Source organism: Neolamprologus brichardi, chromosome 3 (assembly GCF_056152115.1).
Source record: "Neolamprologus brichardi isolate AB-2024 chromosome 3, ASM5615211v1, whole genome shotgun sequence".
Lineage (NCBI taxonomy): Eukaryota > Metazoa > Chordata > Actinopteri > Cichliformes > Cichlidae > Neolamprologus > Neolamprologus brichardi.
Genome location: NC_142106.1, coordinates 60,211,593 through 60,227,598, shown reverse-complemented (window position 1 = coordinate 60,227,598; position 16,006 = coordinate 60,211,593). Strand labels below are relative to the sequence as shown.

Below are 16,006 nucleotides of genomic sequence, written 5' to 3'. Positions count from 1 at the left end.
TATCAAAGCACAATCCAGATCCAGCCTATAAGAACATGAGCTCTGATCCTTCAGCCCCTCTGACAGGTTTATTATCCTCAAGTTGTTCACTTGTGTCCAACAACCAGGAGTTTAACTCTGTTTCTTTTAAAGCAAATACTTGAGCTACATCTTTTTCAGATGTTCTTATTTTAAGGTCTGGTTTGTGTCTCATCTTTATTGCAATCCCCAATGTCTCTCTGTTTTTCAAATATAAATCTGTTACCTCGGTGTGGCCAGAACAACATGGTGAACCCAAAATACAGACAAAGGTGAAGGAACTGAATATTACTAGACGTGAAGGCTTTATTTATACACCTGGCCTCACCCAAAGGCAGAAACCAGAGTCTAGTGGGAATCCACAGCTGCTCACACAGACCATGACAGCAGCATGCCCCCCCCCCCCCCCCAAAGCATTCTCTTCCACTTGGCATCATTTACCTCTCCCTTCTCTTATTTCGGATGTGTCCACCTTTACAGTGATAACTGTGATCAGGGTGAACCAAAAGGGTGCTGTGGTGAACATATATTCAATTTGGTGAATGCAGTTTCAGCTTTGGGGGACCAGATGCATGCTGAGACTTGAGTGGTGCAGCTACCTGACTATAGTTGCAAATGAACCGTCTATAAAAATTTGCTATTCCCAAAACCCATTGGAGATGCTTCTGGAATCTACAATGGGTACAAGGGGTAGGCCACTCTGTGAAAGCTTTTACTTTTGCCAGATCCGTCTTCACCTGCCCCCGTGCCAAAATGTAACTGAAAAAAGTTATTGATGAGGAATGGAATTCACACTTTTCTGCTTTGACATAAGGTTTATTCTCCAGCAAACGTTGGAAAAATAGCATGGACATGAGACTGATGTTCCTCGCAGGTTTTGGGAAAAATGAGGATATCATCCAGATATACCAATACGAACCTGTCAAGGAAGTCCCGGAGGACATCATTAATTAATCTTGAAAAATTGCGGGAGCATTAGTTAACCCAGGCGGCATGACCAAATACTCGTAGTCCCCCAATGGCATGTTTAAAACGGTCTACCACTTGTCTCCCTGATTGATCTGGAAAAAGTGGTAAGCGTTGCGGAGGTGGGGTTTTGTAAACCCTGTGGCGCTGTGAAATGGCCTGAAAGCAGAGCTAATAAGGTAATAGGTACTTATTCTTGATGGTAATATCATTGAGGCCCCTGAAGTAAATGCATGGCCAGAGAGAGCCATCCTTTTTCCCCACAAAAAAGAAGTTCCAACTTGAGATGACAATCGTTGGATTATGCCTGCACCGAGGGATTCCTTAATGTACTTTTCCATAGCCACACACTCAGGTCTAGACAGGTTATACAGCCAGCTAGAAGGCCGGGTGGAGCCAGAGAGTAGTTCTATGGTACAGTCATGTGGTCTGTGAGGTGGCAGTGAAAGCGCTTTACTTTTGCTAAATACTTCCTGAAGATCATGACATTTGGTGGGCACAGAGGAGAGATCTAAAACAGTCTCAGTGTTGGTTGATGATTCCACAGGTTCCAGTGGACAGACACGAACAAGGCAATTTGAATGACAGAACAGACTCTAATTGATTACCCTCTGACCTGACCAGTCTAAGTGTGGGTTTTGTAATTCTAGCCAAGGAAACCCGAGTATGAGTGGTTTGTGAGGTGCATGAAAAGCAAAAAAGGTAAGTGTTTTCTTGTGATTGCCAGGGGTGACAGGCTCTGTGCGGTGAGTTATGTCAGGGGACACTCGGTTAGTTAATGACTTAGTGGGAGTGGGCGGATTAAGGGCGCATAGAGGGATGTTTAACTGTCTCGCTTACTCAGACTCCATGAGGTTCTGATTGAACAAGAGCCTGAAAGGCCTGGTTAACTAGCACAGAGACTTGGAGTTGCAATCTGGGTTTTTTTTTTGTTTGTGTGAGTATCCTCCACCCTTATCCCCAAACTTGCCAGTGGGCAGACCCTGGTGTGGAATCGAAAACAGACAGGTTCATCGCGAGAAGCAAGCTGATCTTTCATGGTTTGATTTAATGACTGAAAAAAATACAGCGGACGGTGGTTAGCACTGTTGCCGCACAGCAAGAAGGTCCTGAGCAAAAGTCTTTACAAACTCAACCAGGAAATCATCATGCGAGCAGAAAGAAAGAGGATGAGCAGATAGGTAAGCAAGAGAAACCCGCCAGCGTCCCAGGTTTCCAGAGAAGGTTCAGGTTCCAGGTACCTGAAATGGGATGTAATTCAATTCAATTTTATTTATATAGCACCAAATCACAACAACAGTCGCCTCAAGGCACTTTATATTGTACAGTAGATCGTACAGTAATAGATACAGAGAAAAACTCAACAATCATATGACCCCCTATGAGCAGCACTTTGGCGACAGTGGGAAGGAAAAACTCCCTTTTAACAGGAAGAAATGTTTGGTGTCAAAGTCAAAGCACAGATCCATCCAGTCTCTGTATTTCAGCTTATTTCCTTTATACACACATTTAACAGGAACAGTTTCAGACAGCTAGTGTTTACCTGACATTACCTGCGTACCTCACAGTTTGCAGGTAATGGGCATAATAATTACTGAACAGAGACATCCTGCTGTGAACTTTGTTGCTGTGGATCTAAAATGTAAAAATACATCTGAGAAGATTTCTAATCATGATTTTATGAGGCCCCACAGTTTGATTCTGTTCATCTGGACGTAGCGTTCTCAGTGGGAGAACCGTATTGTCACTCATCAAGGTGACATCTTCAGGCTCAGCTTACTGAAGCTTTCCCCAATCTTATAAAAAGTACATCTACATAATGACTGAAACCTAATGGTCAAGGAACTGACCTCCCAGCCTATTGTTCCTTCAGTGGGCTGGTTTCAGTCATTATGCAAATGTCCTTTTTATAGGGTTGGAAACCTGCAGTCAGCTGAGACTGAAGAAGTCACCTGGATGAGTGACGAAACGTTTCTCCCACTGAAAGCGCTACGTCCAGATGAACAGAATCAACTTTTGGGATTTACTAACCTGGATGACTGAGCATGCATCAAAACGAGTTTTTATGAGGTTTACAGTTTCTTATAATTTCTAAACCAGAAGGTGGAGGAGATGGAGCTCATGATAACTGGCTACTGCCCTTCAGTTTGCTTTATGAAATCATCCAATCAAAATAAAGTTGGCCTTTAGGGAGAGAGGGGCTTTAAAGGGGAATGAGCCAAAGCAGCTTTTAGACAGAAAATGTCTAAATGTCTGCACCAAGTCCAGGATGTGATACATTATTTATAAGTACATTTACAGTAATCACACACATTAGAATTAATAAAGTGACCAGCAGTACTGTAGTAACTGTAATACTGCAGTACTCACAGGCCTGTGCCAGCAGACACTGAACTACTGTCACTAAATTAACCTGCTCTTCACTGGTTTCCATTTACATACATTGGAATAATTGTGTTTAATTTGAAATATTTTTCTTCTGTTACACTTAAATTCTTGAACTTTTTTTATTTAATTGTGCATTGTAGTGTACTCATTTGTACACATTTGATTACTTAGGTTCAACATATAAAGAGATTTTATTTGATAATAAATATTATTGTTTTGTTTATTCTTCTTATTTTTTTCAGGCTGAGCAGCTGTAACCTGTCAGAGGAAGGCTGTACAGATTTGTTGTCAGTGGTCAGCTCCCAGTCCTGTAGTCTGAGAGAGCTGGACCTTAGCACCAAGAGCCTGAATGATTCAGCAGTAAAGCTTCTGTCAGCCAAACTGAATGTTCTGAGGTCTGACCAATTTGTATTCTTTTTTCTTTTGTTTGTTTTGTTTTTAACTGAGAAAATAAATCCAGCAATTTAAACAGTAAAGGTTAACTTGATCAATTTACTGTTGTTTCGTACCACATCTGCTCAGCATAAAACAACAAGGATTCTTAAAATATAAGAGTAGTTATTGCACCCTGATTACACTTTAACATCAGTCTTTGTTCATGTTTTCATTTTCAGACTCAACGTCTGTGAACTTTTAGCGGAAAACTGTGAAGCTGTGTCCTCAATGCTCAGCTCTCAGTCCTCTACTCTGACAGAGCTGGACCTGAGTATCAAAAATGTGCAGGATTCAGGAGTGAAGTTTCTGTCTGCTGGACTACAAAGTTTAAAGTGTAAACTAAATACTCTGAGGTCAGATCAATTGACATTTGTTTTTTAAACTGAACCAATTAAACATTTTATTCAAGGCTTCCAGTTCCGGCGCTCGTGGGGATGGCAACCTAGTAAGAGAGCTCTTGACCAAAACTTATTAAAACTGCCCCAAGTAAATTAATACACTAAGTGTATTAAGGGGCGATCGTGGCTCAAGAGTTGGGAGTTCGCTTTGTAATCGGAAGGTTGCCGGTTCGGACAGTCTCGGTCATTGTGTCCTTGCGCAAGACACTTCACCTACTGCCTACTGGTGTTGGCCAGAAGGGCCGATGACGCAATATGGCAGCCTCGCTTCTGTCAGTCTGCCCCAGGGCAGCTGTGGCTACAACTCTAGTTTGCCTCCACCAGTGTGTGAGTGTGTGTGTGTGTGTGAATGGGTGGATGACTGGGTGTGTAAAGCGCTTTGGGGTCCCTAGGCGGGACTAGTAAAAGCGCTATACAAATACAGGCCATTTACCATTTAAGTGCACATAAAGAGGAAAAAGATCCAATAGAAATATTGTGCTCTGATTTGAGACCTTACGGGACAATCCCAACCTGACAAAATACAACTTTCATAGATACTTACAGCTGGGATCATATATTGATCATGAATGCAAACTGTCCGAGTTCAATGATGCTTAGTCACATTTTTTCCTCATCCTGAAAAATGCCACAACCATGATCCCTACTAAACCTTTTCACTTGATCTCACTATTACTTGGTTGTTGTTTTTTTTTGGTTTCTTTGGTTTTTTACATTTACTTCTATTACGATTGCTTGTTTATTTACTTATTTGTTCACCATGATTGCAGCATGGGCAACCCCCCAGTTTGTGTTTATAGTTCCATGTAATGTGTTCTATATATCTCCTTCGGGAGAGCATGCGAGCAACTCTCCTAGGAATAGCTAGTGGAGGTTAATATGCACCCACTGATCACTTTGTTTATCATTTGGTCTCCTGGACTTAATCTAAAACCTGGGAGGACTTTGTTCCCATGTTATTCATATACTGCTATGCAGATGGTTTTTTCTTGTCCAGTCCAAATAAAGATATATTAAAAAAAAACATTTTATTCAAGTTCATCCACATGATGTTGTATCTTAGTATGTTAAGGTTTCATCAAAAATAAAAAGATGGCATGTAATATAATAACAAACTTTACATAAGTATTATAGATTATCTTTTATTTTTCAGACTGGGTGGCTGTAACCTGTCAGAGAGAAGCTGTGAAGCTCTGTGCTCAGTCCTTAGTGCCCAGTCCTCCGGTCTGAGAGAGCTGGACCTGAGTAACTGTGACCTGCAGGATTCAGGGGTGAAGCTTCTGTCTGCTGGACTAAAGAGTTCACAGTGTGCAGTGGAAACTCTCAGGTCAGGATTCAAACGTTAACACATATGATCATTTAAAATGTGAATTATATTATTGATTGACTTATCTATAGAGCTTTTAGCTCAACTTATATTTATATTTGAGTGGATTATTAGACTCTGAATTACTGTGTAAAATTTGTCACAGTCATATGTTTGTTTATTTTTAAACAAAATTCATATACTGGCCATTTTACATAAATTTGGCTAATTTTCCACAATATATACATTTGATTTCCTTAGGAACAAACTGTACAAATTACATATTTTGCTGGATATTGGGTATTAATGAAATTATTATGTCTTTAATGACACCACATTTCGGGGCTATGGCTCTCTACATCCTCTAGCAGACCATTACATGGGGAAACCATTTGAATACAAGCGCGCCGATCCACACAGGTGTGCACACGGGTGTTCACTGTTCGTAGACTTAAATCACACCTTTCTTGGCTGCTACTTCAAAGTACATTGTGCGCTGTCTGTCCTGTGTGCTGCACAACAACATTCAATATTTAGTATTTACTGCTGTTTACACTTAGCTAGATTAATGCGATGGTGTTGTGTATAGTATGTTGCATTGTTTTGTTTTTTTTTGCTTGTTTTCTATTCTTTTTCTCTCAACAGGTGATCCCGGAGATATTTTTTCTTCCCCCCTTTCTCACTGTCCCTCTCCCCTTCTGTTTTTCTTTTCCTTCCTCTTTCTTTTTCCCTTTCCTATCCCTCACTCATGTCTGTCCCGTCTGTAACAACTGAAAATAAAATAAATAATAAAAACAAAGGTCGATCAAATGGACCAATACGGCAATGCCATGTTGATCCATTTGGCAAAATAAATCCATTGGGTATCCTTGTTGGTCTTCAGACAACAATTCTGACGGCTAAAGAACCAAATGGGACAGGCAAAAAAAAAAAAAAAAAAATAATAATAATAATAATAATAATAATAATAATGACACCACATTTCCATATGTAGGAGGTTACTGGTGGTATTGTTTCAGTGTTTGAGTTTTCCTTGCAAAGAAACATCTGGAATTTAACAATACATGTTTTAAAGCTGTTTTCTCCAAAGGGATTTGTATTAGTGATGGTAAATTTGATTCTTTATACCGAATCGAGTTTAAATGAGTCACTCACCAAAATTAATCGGGTTTTTTAAGTCATTTGAGTCACTGAGTCAGTGTCCCAGAGAGTGCCAAAAATGTACTTTTTCACTCAAACTTAATTTGTTTTTATTTTCATGTAAATCCTACTGCTACGATGAGTGATTGAAAAATAAAAACAACTATTTTATAGAGCAGAAAAGAATAAGATTTCTAAATTGGACATTTATTTTGTTTATTTTATTAGTATTTCCTCAAATGTGTTAAATATATATTTTCTCATGTAAATAATTTAGTCAAATAGTGACTTTCAGATTATTTTACTTACATTACTGCAGCAGCAGATTGCGAGTCAGACACTGTTTTTTTAACAGTGGTGGAACTGAGTTCATATATTTTTCCTTTAGTCTGCTTATCATCTTTGCACAAAAACGAAAGTGTAGACTGAATGTTATGTTGCATCAGTCAGACTATCAGGCTTCATCTCAGATGAAGGAGTGACTCTTCCATGGTAACAAACTGTGAGTTTCAGCAGCTGAGAGGCGGGAGGGAAGGGTGAGTGAGTGTTCTTGATGCATTCTCAATCTAGACTAGACTAGAAAGAGGGGCGCTGCTCTTACGGCAACCAGCAGGTTGTCTCTTTCTGTCAGTGTTTTAACTCATTTTATTTCATTCTTTTATTTCTTCATATATATATATTTTTTGCCTGAGGAAATCCTATAGCATCAGCTTGTGCTTTGTGGAACTTCTTTTAACAAAGAGTAAGGGTTTTTTATTTCGCATGGTTTTATTGGCCATCCTGACGGTTGTTTGGAGTCATTGCTACTCTCAAACAATTACATACTCACGGGAGTTTCTTCTGGATCTTCGGTGGAAAGGCCCATCTCTGGACTCTTCTCACCCTCCAGTGTTTCCCAGCTATGGATTGTCCAGTAACGACAGGGGCACTTTTGTTTTTAACAGACTCAAATCAAGGAAGCAGGGTAAGAAGGGAGGCCTACGTCAGCGATTGTAAATATGATACAATCGTATTCCTTTACCATCAATAATCCTGGCTAATGTGCAGTCTCTGAGGAGTAAATTGGATGAACTGCATTTGAATGTCGCACACTTACGTGACTACAGGGATACATGTCTAATGGCATTCACAGAGACTTGGCTCAAAGACTGTGACCCTGATTGTTCTCTGGAACTAAATGGCTTCGGGTTTCCCATACATTTGGATCGAGACCCCGGAGCTACCCAGAAATCTCAAGGAGGAGGGGTGTGTTTGTATATAAATCAGAAATGGTGTCAAAACGTTACCGTTCATAAACAAGTGTGTCTGCCTGACATTGAGCTCCTCTCTGTGTCTTTGAGGGCATTTTATCTGCCGAGGGAATTCCCACAGATCAACGTCATCGTCGTTTACATCCACCCTAAAGCGAATCCTAAGAATGCGACTGACACCATCTCTAACGTCATCCACTCACTACAATCTCTCTCTCCTGAGGCTCCTAATATTGTTCTTGGGGACTTTAATCGCTGCGACTTGAAGAAAACACTGAGCAGTTTTTATCAGTATGTGAACTGTCCCACACGCTTCAATAAGACTCTGGATCTATGTTACGGTTCCATAAAAGGTGCGTATACATCTGTGGCTGGCCCCGCCCTCGGATCACAACACGGTGCATCTTCTGCCAGTTTACAAGACTGTGCTGAGAAGAGAGAAAGTGAGGAAAGACCACATAAAGGTTTGGAGTGACGATGCCTCTTTAGCCCTGCAGGGCTGCTTTGACTGTACAGACTGGTCGGTGTTTACAGAATCATGTAGAGACATTAATGAACTCACTGATGTTGTCTGCAGCTATATCTCCTTTTGCAGAGACATGATTATCCCTTCAAAAGTTGTGCATTCTTTACCTAATAACAAACCATGGTCTTCAAAAGCTCTTATGAGGCTGATTCATGAAAGGAAAAAAGCTTTTATTGAAGAGAATATCTTGAAAGTCAGAGAAATTAGGAAGGAGATCAGATCAGAAATTAAAAAAGCCAAAATAAAATACAAGGATAAGGTAGAGGCGGAGATGGGTAGCAATAACTTAAGGGTTGCCTGGGCAGGCATGAAACACATGACTGGTCACTGTTACAGTGACTGTAATAAGATGAGTCTCCCTGGTTTTAGCTCAGACTCTCAGTTAGCCAATGAGCTGAATAGATTTTATTTGAGATTTAATGATAATAATAATTCAAGGAATACGCTTGATTTCTTAATAGAGAGCACCAGAGCCCCCCAGCTTTGTTCTTTGATGAAAGAAGGGTGGGAAATCTTTTTAAAATGAGTAAGAGTAACAAAAGTCCAGGTCCTGATAATATATGTGGCCAGGTGCTTAGAACATGTGCTGAGTAATTATGCAGTATTTTTTATTACATCTTTCTTTTATCTCTTCAGCAACAGAAGGTTCCAGAGGAAAAAATCAATTATTTCTCCAGTTGCTAAGACCACAAAACCTACATCATTACATGATTTTAGTTCTGTCGCTTTAACATCCTTAGTGATGAAGTCCTTTGAAAAGCTTGTCAGGAAGGAGATCCTGCAGCAAGTAGAGAAGTTTATAGACCCACTACAATTTGCACACAGGACTCGTAGAGGTGTTGATGATGCAGTGGTCACTCTGTTGAACTTACTTTATCGCCATCTTGATGGCGCCAAAGCTCATGCTCGGCTCTTATTTATTGATTTTTCTTCAGCTGTTAATTCTATCCAGCCACATCTTTTAGTTGATAAACTTCTTAACCAGTTTAAACTTGATCTTAATCTTGTTGGTCTGATTTTAGACTTTTTAACTGACAGATCTCAGTGTGTGAGAGTAAACAGCTGTTTTTCCAAACAGCTGAACTCTTCTGCTGGCTCACCACAAGGTTGTTGTCTCTCTCCTCTACTGTATATTTTGTACACTAATGACTGTCGCAGTACACAGGCCAACAGGCATTTCATTAAATATGCAGATGACACAGTCATTGTAAGCCTCCTTCATGGTGAAGAGGATTCCCATGGACCTGTTGTGGATGAGTTTGTTTCGTGGTGTGATCAGTCCTTCTTAATGATCAACACCTTGAAAACCAGGACATGGTTATTGACTTCAGGAAGACATCCCCCCATCCTGCACTAACAGTGGTAAATGTGCAGCCATTGAACTGGTGGACAGTTATAAGTATTTGGGGGTTGTTCTTGATAAGACTCTGTCCTTTGAGTCACATCTTGCTGCTACAGTGAAAAAGGTTGTACAAAGACTTTTTAAGGAGGTTGAGAGGTTTCAATGTTTCATCTGAAATGATGACTCTTTTTTACAAAAGTTTTATTGAATCTGTTTTAACTTTCTGTATCATTGCTTGGTACGGTAATATGTCCCTGAATAATAAGACCAGACTTAACAACCTGGTTAAAGTGGCTGGTAAGATTTCAGGGAGGTCTCAGGTCCATGAGGTCAGTTCCTTAATCATAATTATGCAAATTCTCATGACCATTGATCAACAACTACTGGTCAAAGCCCACTGATCAATGGCCATGAGAACCATTCACAGAGAGTTGGGGAATGGCTGCAATCACAGCATTTTAATCATTATTTTAAAGGCTGTAGATTGGAGCCATTGCTCTAACAGTGTACAAATGTAACAGGGCTTGGTGCTGATGCTAACAGTGCTAGCTGCTTCAGCCTTTATTTACACATTATAAGCACATTTAGCTTATTTTAAACAGTATATAAAACAGCTAGTACTGCTGGGACTTTATATTTTCACAAGCTAACATGAGCCAATCAGTGAGACGTCTAGCCATGACAGTTGTATGTTGCTGTGAGAAGAGTCGGGCTACATACAGTGATGCTAGTGTTAGCCATGTTAGCATTTAGCTTCTGTGTTTTTATAGTTTACACTTCTTGTTTATTGTTAGCTGCTCTGTTTAGTTGCTTTAGGGTGTCTTAGTTTACTTTTCCTGCATTATTTTGGTAGTTATCGTGCTTGGTGTCATAAGTTCAGTTTGACTTCCTCCCCTGATTGTCTACATTAGTTTCAGCTGTCGAAGGTTTTATTGAGTGTTTTCTTTTTCTTCCATTTGAACAATAGTGGTGCACTCTATGCTTGTAGCTGCTGTGTGCTAAGATCTTCTGTCAAACAAGATGGCGCCTGTGTTTGGCTTTTCCGCCGCTACAGTTCGCTGAAGGCAACAATGTAGTTTTTCACTGTCGTCAATCATTTTTTGTAAAGTCATTTTTGCTCTTTTGAGTTCTGACTTAATTTCTGCTGCTTTAAATTATGATTGGGAGATACTGTTAACCCTTTAAGGCCGGTCAGAGCGGGAATGCTCAGTTCTGCGTAACTATTTTTAAATGCCTGTAGATCTGCAACCACATAAGCTAGTGAAAGCATGTGAAACCGGAGTTGTACTTACATCTTATGCATCCAGCTTATCCTAGGTCACCGTTTCCTTCCACACATAGCTTTGCAAAAGTTGCATGAAAACCACTTGCAGCAACAAAAAAGTAATATTCCAGAAACACACTTTGCCAATCCGATCAGCTGTTCATAGCACTTCGTACGTTGGAATAGATGTCAGCCCGAACTATCATATGTCCGCCATTACCTGCCCGAAACCTGAAGTGACGTCATTTTTGCAGAAATTCTAGTTGTTTGTTTTTTTTTACCTTCAAGGCCTTATAAGCCTACACTGGTGTTTTCAAAAGTCATGTTTGAGTTTATGCTTTTCTGTATAGTTTCTGGATGCTTAGAACTCAAATTACACAGTTGGAAATAGTTTATTTTGATGCACTGCAGTTTTTCTTGCAAATTCGCATTATAATATTTATTTTAGTTTTTCATGCAGTATATAAAATTTGGTGTATCTCAAAAATAAAAATATGGATACACTCAAATTACATTTCCTGTGGTTGGAAACTATTTTGTTCAACTTTTTTTTGGTTCTTCAGTTTTGAGGGATAAACCTCTTAAATTTCTCTAACTACAAATATATGTAAAAATACAAAACAAAACTATTTTAAATTTTTTCTAGTTTATTGTACTTTTTTGCTGTATATGTAGTTACTATGGACTGAATGCATACATATTATTAAAATTTGGGCTATAACGGTTGTATTGATGTATAGCAACTTGAACTGCTCCCCAAAATGGCACTACAGCAGTGGTTCCCAAACTTTTTTTTTTTGCTGGTCCCCCCTTTGTTTTACACGAAAAACGTTCGCGCCCCCCCACGTGTGAACAGCATGCACACGCACTAACACATCCTCCAACCACACACTCCCATATTTTGCTCCATTGCGGTTTATTTCACACCTCAAACATTTAGTAAACAATTACGCAAATACAAGTAACCTGCAATAAATTACAGGTAGTAATAAAATAAACTACTCTTTTACGCTACGTCCGCACCTACACGGGTATTTTTGAAAACGCAGCTGTTTCATCCAAACAGCGTTTCAAATCACCAAAAACTGAGATTATTTAAAACTCCTTTTTTGCAGACGAGGAATACAGAGTTCATCTGGCAACGTCAAAGGTTGCGCCTGTTTTCACGTCATGCTGTGCGCCACGTTATTCTTTACATGAGATGAAGTGCAGAATGGCAGATAGAGACAAAATACTGTTAATCTGAGTATCTGCAGGTTTTACACGCAGTTACTGTCTCTCCATTTACAAAGGCGTCACGGGTAGTTGTTGTTTCTTCTTCTGTAATAATAATCAACATTGCTATCAATACATTTTCAAAAAATGCCTCTCTGTGGAAATTGGTTCAAAAACATAAACAAATGTGGGATCCTGTTTGTCTGTGATTTGAACCGGGGAACAAATCGTGGCAGGATCAGTCTGATGTTATTTGTGTCCCACTGTAACTTTACTGTATAAAGAGCAAACATCTCCAAAATGTCAGGAGTAGTTAGTCATTACAACAAGTGTTTGAACTAAAAATCAAGAATGTGGGATCCTGTTTGTCAGTGATTTAAACAGCCCAGCGCTGCTCCCAACGCAGGGAAAACCAATCCTGCAGGGAGACCTGCCTCGGCACTTGTGAAGGTGAAGCCAAAGGGAAGATTTGCTTCATCATATTTTCTAGTCTTTGGTTTAGAATGAAGTTGGTTTGGAAACATATTCAGCGATGCTTCATCTCCTTCTTTGCGTTTCTGTGAGCTTATCTAAAGATAAGCTCTGGCGGACCTGGTTCTATGGTAGGTCTTAAAGAGTTTAACATCAAAGATTCAGTGGAGAGCTACTGTAACAGCTGAACAGAAAAACTCTTCCTCCCCTGGTGTGCTACTCTTCACAACCCGCAGGACTTCCACCCTCAAGAGACAGAAAAGGGGAAAAAGGGCCGACGTCCAGGTGAAACTGAGAAGGTAACAGAGGCTAGCATCTTGGCTGTGGGGAGAATCCTGGTGCCTGCGGCCACTTCCTCTCCTGACATTTAGTTAATATGTTACGCCGGTCCTGGGCTCTGTGGCTCAAAAGCAGTTTCTCACGGTGTGTCCGTCAAACGTTCACTGTTTTTATTGATAACAGCTATGTCTGCTCATCGATCATTGCTTCTCCCAGCTCTGGAGTTGCCGCCCTGCCCAGCAGGTCCACAGGGGTGCATTGGTCTTTATTTCAAGTGCCGCTGCAGTCAGCTGTTGATTTTGCAGATCGACTGTCATCAACTCGGTTGGCCCTGCTTAACGTTCGCTCCATAACGAACAAATCATTTATTCTAAGCGATCTCTTTATTAAAGAGTCTCTAGATTTGATGTGTCTGACTGAGACGTGGCAGCAAAATAAGGATTATGTCCAATGTTCCCTCTAATGTTTCATGTGTCTGAGCGAACACACAAACTCCCTGAGCGGTCCCTTGGATCACTGGATCACGTTGTCATTAACATGGCTTCATTCCACATCAACCAAAACACCGGTGTCGGCACATAAGGACACTGTCATAGCCTGTCAACCACGTTGATTAGCTGCGTATATACGAATGTGAATCATTGGCTGGACTATGGGATAAGGCGACATCGTTCTAATCCCATACGGGAGCAGCCAGTCACTGACTAACACTGCAAAACAGAATTATTAACGTATTTATTTTAATTTCAATTCAGGTTAGATATCTTTTTGTGCGCAATGCAGATTTTCTGTGTGCAGAGAGCGTGTCAGCGGATTGCGCACACGTGCAGCTTAGAGGGAATATTGATTATGTCCACTTGAATGAAATCTGCCCGACTGGCTGCTCCGTCATCTGAACTCCACGTCTTTTAGGACGTGGTGGAGGACTCGCTGTTGTTCACCAGGACAGATTCACATGCAGTCTGATGACCTCGGACTCCTTTTCTGCATTTGAGTTACAGATGATGGTCAGTTCTCTAAAAACCATTTATTAAGTGTGCCATTGAATAGTTACGGTAACCGCAAGGGTGTATGCTTGGTGGAAAACTCCATATCCCACAATTCATAGCACGCCTCTACCGACTCAAACAATGACGGCCACCACTTCGTTTAATATATTGCTTTTATTACTGTTTCTAGGTCACAAAATAAACTTTTAAGATATTTTCAGGCGAGAATGTAGGTGTGTAAACGTCAAATATCTGCTCGTTTTGTCAAACATCCCATATTAGCAACTTACGATGTTGCTGCTAGCGCGGCTAAGTAGCTAGCGCGGCTAGCGTCTCTTCGCTAAAAAGCACCCGGGCTTGGCTTACAGTGAGGCGGCTGACACTCGTTTCACCACCCGATCGCTCGCCAAGAGACTGTTTCTTAGCTGGACTTATTTTTCGTTTATATGTGCCGATAATTCATTTATTCATTTTAGTAACGGTATAAACAGTGAAAGGTGGTTGTCCAGATGCTGGTCGATGTGGGAAAAATAACTGAGTTGTTTGGTGGTGGCTAACGCGGAGCTCCAACAAAGGGCAGCTAGCCCTGACAGAAAGGACATGCGGGAAAAGAGACATACGAGGCGGTGAGGCGGCCGCCGATCGACCGGTGGTGGCTAACGCGGAGCTCAATCGTGGATAAGGGAAACCGAAGGCAGGAGCGTGAGGTGAACTGAATTTCAGGTAAGAAGTTATGAACTGCACTCTATTTGCGTCAGATATAAACCGAGTTTAGGTGTAGTTTATTTGTAGCACGACGGAGTTTCTATACAGCTGTGTGCGCGCTAAGTTACTGATGTTGAACTTTATGACAGCCTCTCCTGTCATTCTCTCGCTTGTTGAAACTTCAGTCATGAAACTGATCAATGATCGGCTTTTCTCTCTTGTTTGTTTATCGCGCTAAACAACAGCAGCACGTTTAAGGTTGATCAGCTGTTGTTAGAATTCCTTTGATTTTAATTTCTAGTATCAGCTGATGTTTGCTGGAGCCACAGCTGAAAAAAGGGCTGGTCCAAACCAGGAGATGTCCTTACTGAATCATCAGAGCTGAACTGGTGATGGAGAAACAGGTTTACCTTTTAGGTGACATGAATGAGTTGAAGTTATGAACTGTTTCTGAGAGACAAATAACACCAGGATCCTTTTCTAAGTAGCTGACAGCTGGTAACTGTGCAGGGGCGGATCTAGCAAAGCTTTTGCCAGGGGGCCAGGGAGGGCATTAAGAGGGAAAGGGGGGCACAAAGAAATACTTTTCTTTCTTACTCGCATATAAAATATTTAGCTTTTATTAAATAGTTATCTGAATCTTACAACCAAAGTTTGTATAATAATACACAAGATTGGCTGTAGACCATTGATAATCATTCAGAACACTGTGTAAAAATAACAAAAAGTGAATGCAAAAGTGCACAAATATTTATTTTACGTGTTTGATGTGTGTGGCGGGGTGTGGTCTGCAGTGCCGTGCAGGGGAGGTGGACCCACCTGAGCGGCATCTGCAATCACGCCTCTCAGGCGTAAAGTCTGTGCTCTCTCGGGTGTTTTTTGGTGTGTGTCGGGGTGTGAGATTAAAAGCTACAGCCGGCTGTGTGGGTACAGCAACCATGTGTGAAAAGTGGTCAATAAAGTAATGCTACAAAGCATGTTCATGCAAACATTGTCGGGTCTGCCGTGGTACAATGGGACTTCTGCTCATGAACCTCTGTGCACAGCGTCTGCAGATCTGAATGATGAATGGCAAACGACACTGATTTGCAGCGGCATAGGCACACTTAAAATTTCTTCTGAAATTTTCGCTTTCTAGTTTAACTTGTTATTTTACTTGGATCCTTCATCTCCTAAACTGATGACCCAAAGGCGGATTATAAACCAAGATGCTGCTGGAAGGTTCTCTGCCATGTTTGACCCTCACATGGCTCGTAGTGACCTCGACTCACGTATTTTATCTTTTAATGATCAATGTAAATTGTTGGACAGCCC

General features: G+C 40.7%; 1 protein-coding gene across 8 annotated transcripts in view; it reads left to right on the top strand.

Moving 5' to 3' along the window:
- Positions 1 to 16,006, top strand: part of LOC118453432 (protein NLRC3-like) — an 815,502-nt gene that overhangs the window by 79,636 nt on the left and 719,860 nt on the right. For 2 of the 8 annotated variants that reach the window (XM_087837967.1, XM_087837983.1), the window contains one exon: positions 5,359 to 5,532. The exons of 5 other annotated variants lie outside the window; for them this stretch is intronic. In XM_087837967.1, the coding sequence (XP_087694093.1) occupies positions 5,359 to 5,532 (174 nt within the window). Of the gene's footprint in view, positions 1 to 5,358; positions 5,533 to 9,261; positions 9,278 to 16,006 lie in introns of all 8 variants that reach the window. One more of the 8 variants, XM_087837988.1, reaches the window with a different exon arrangement.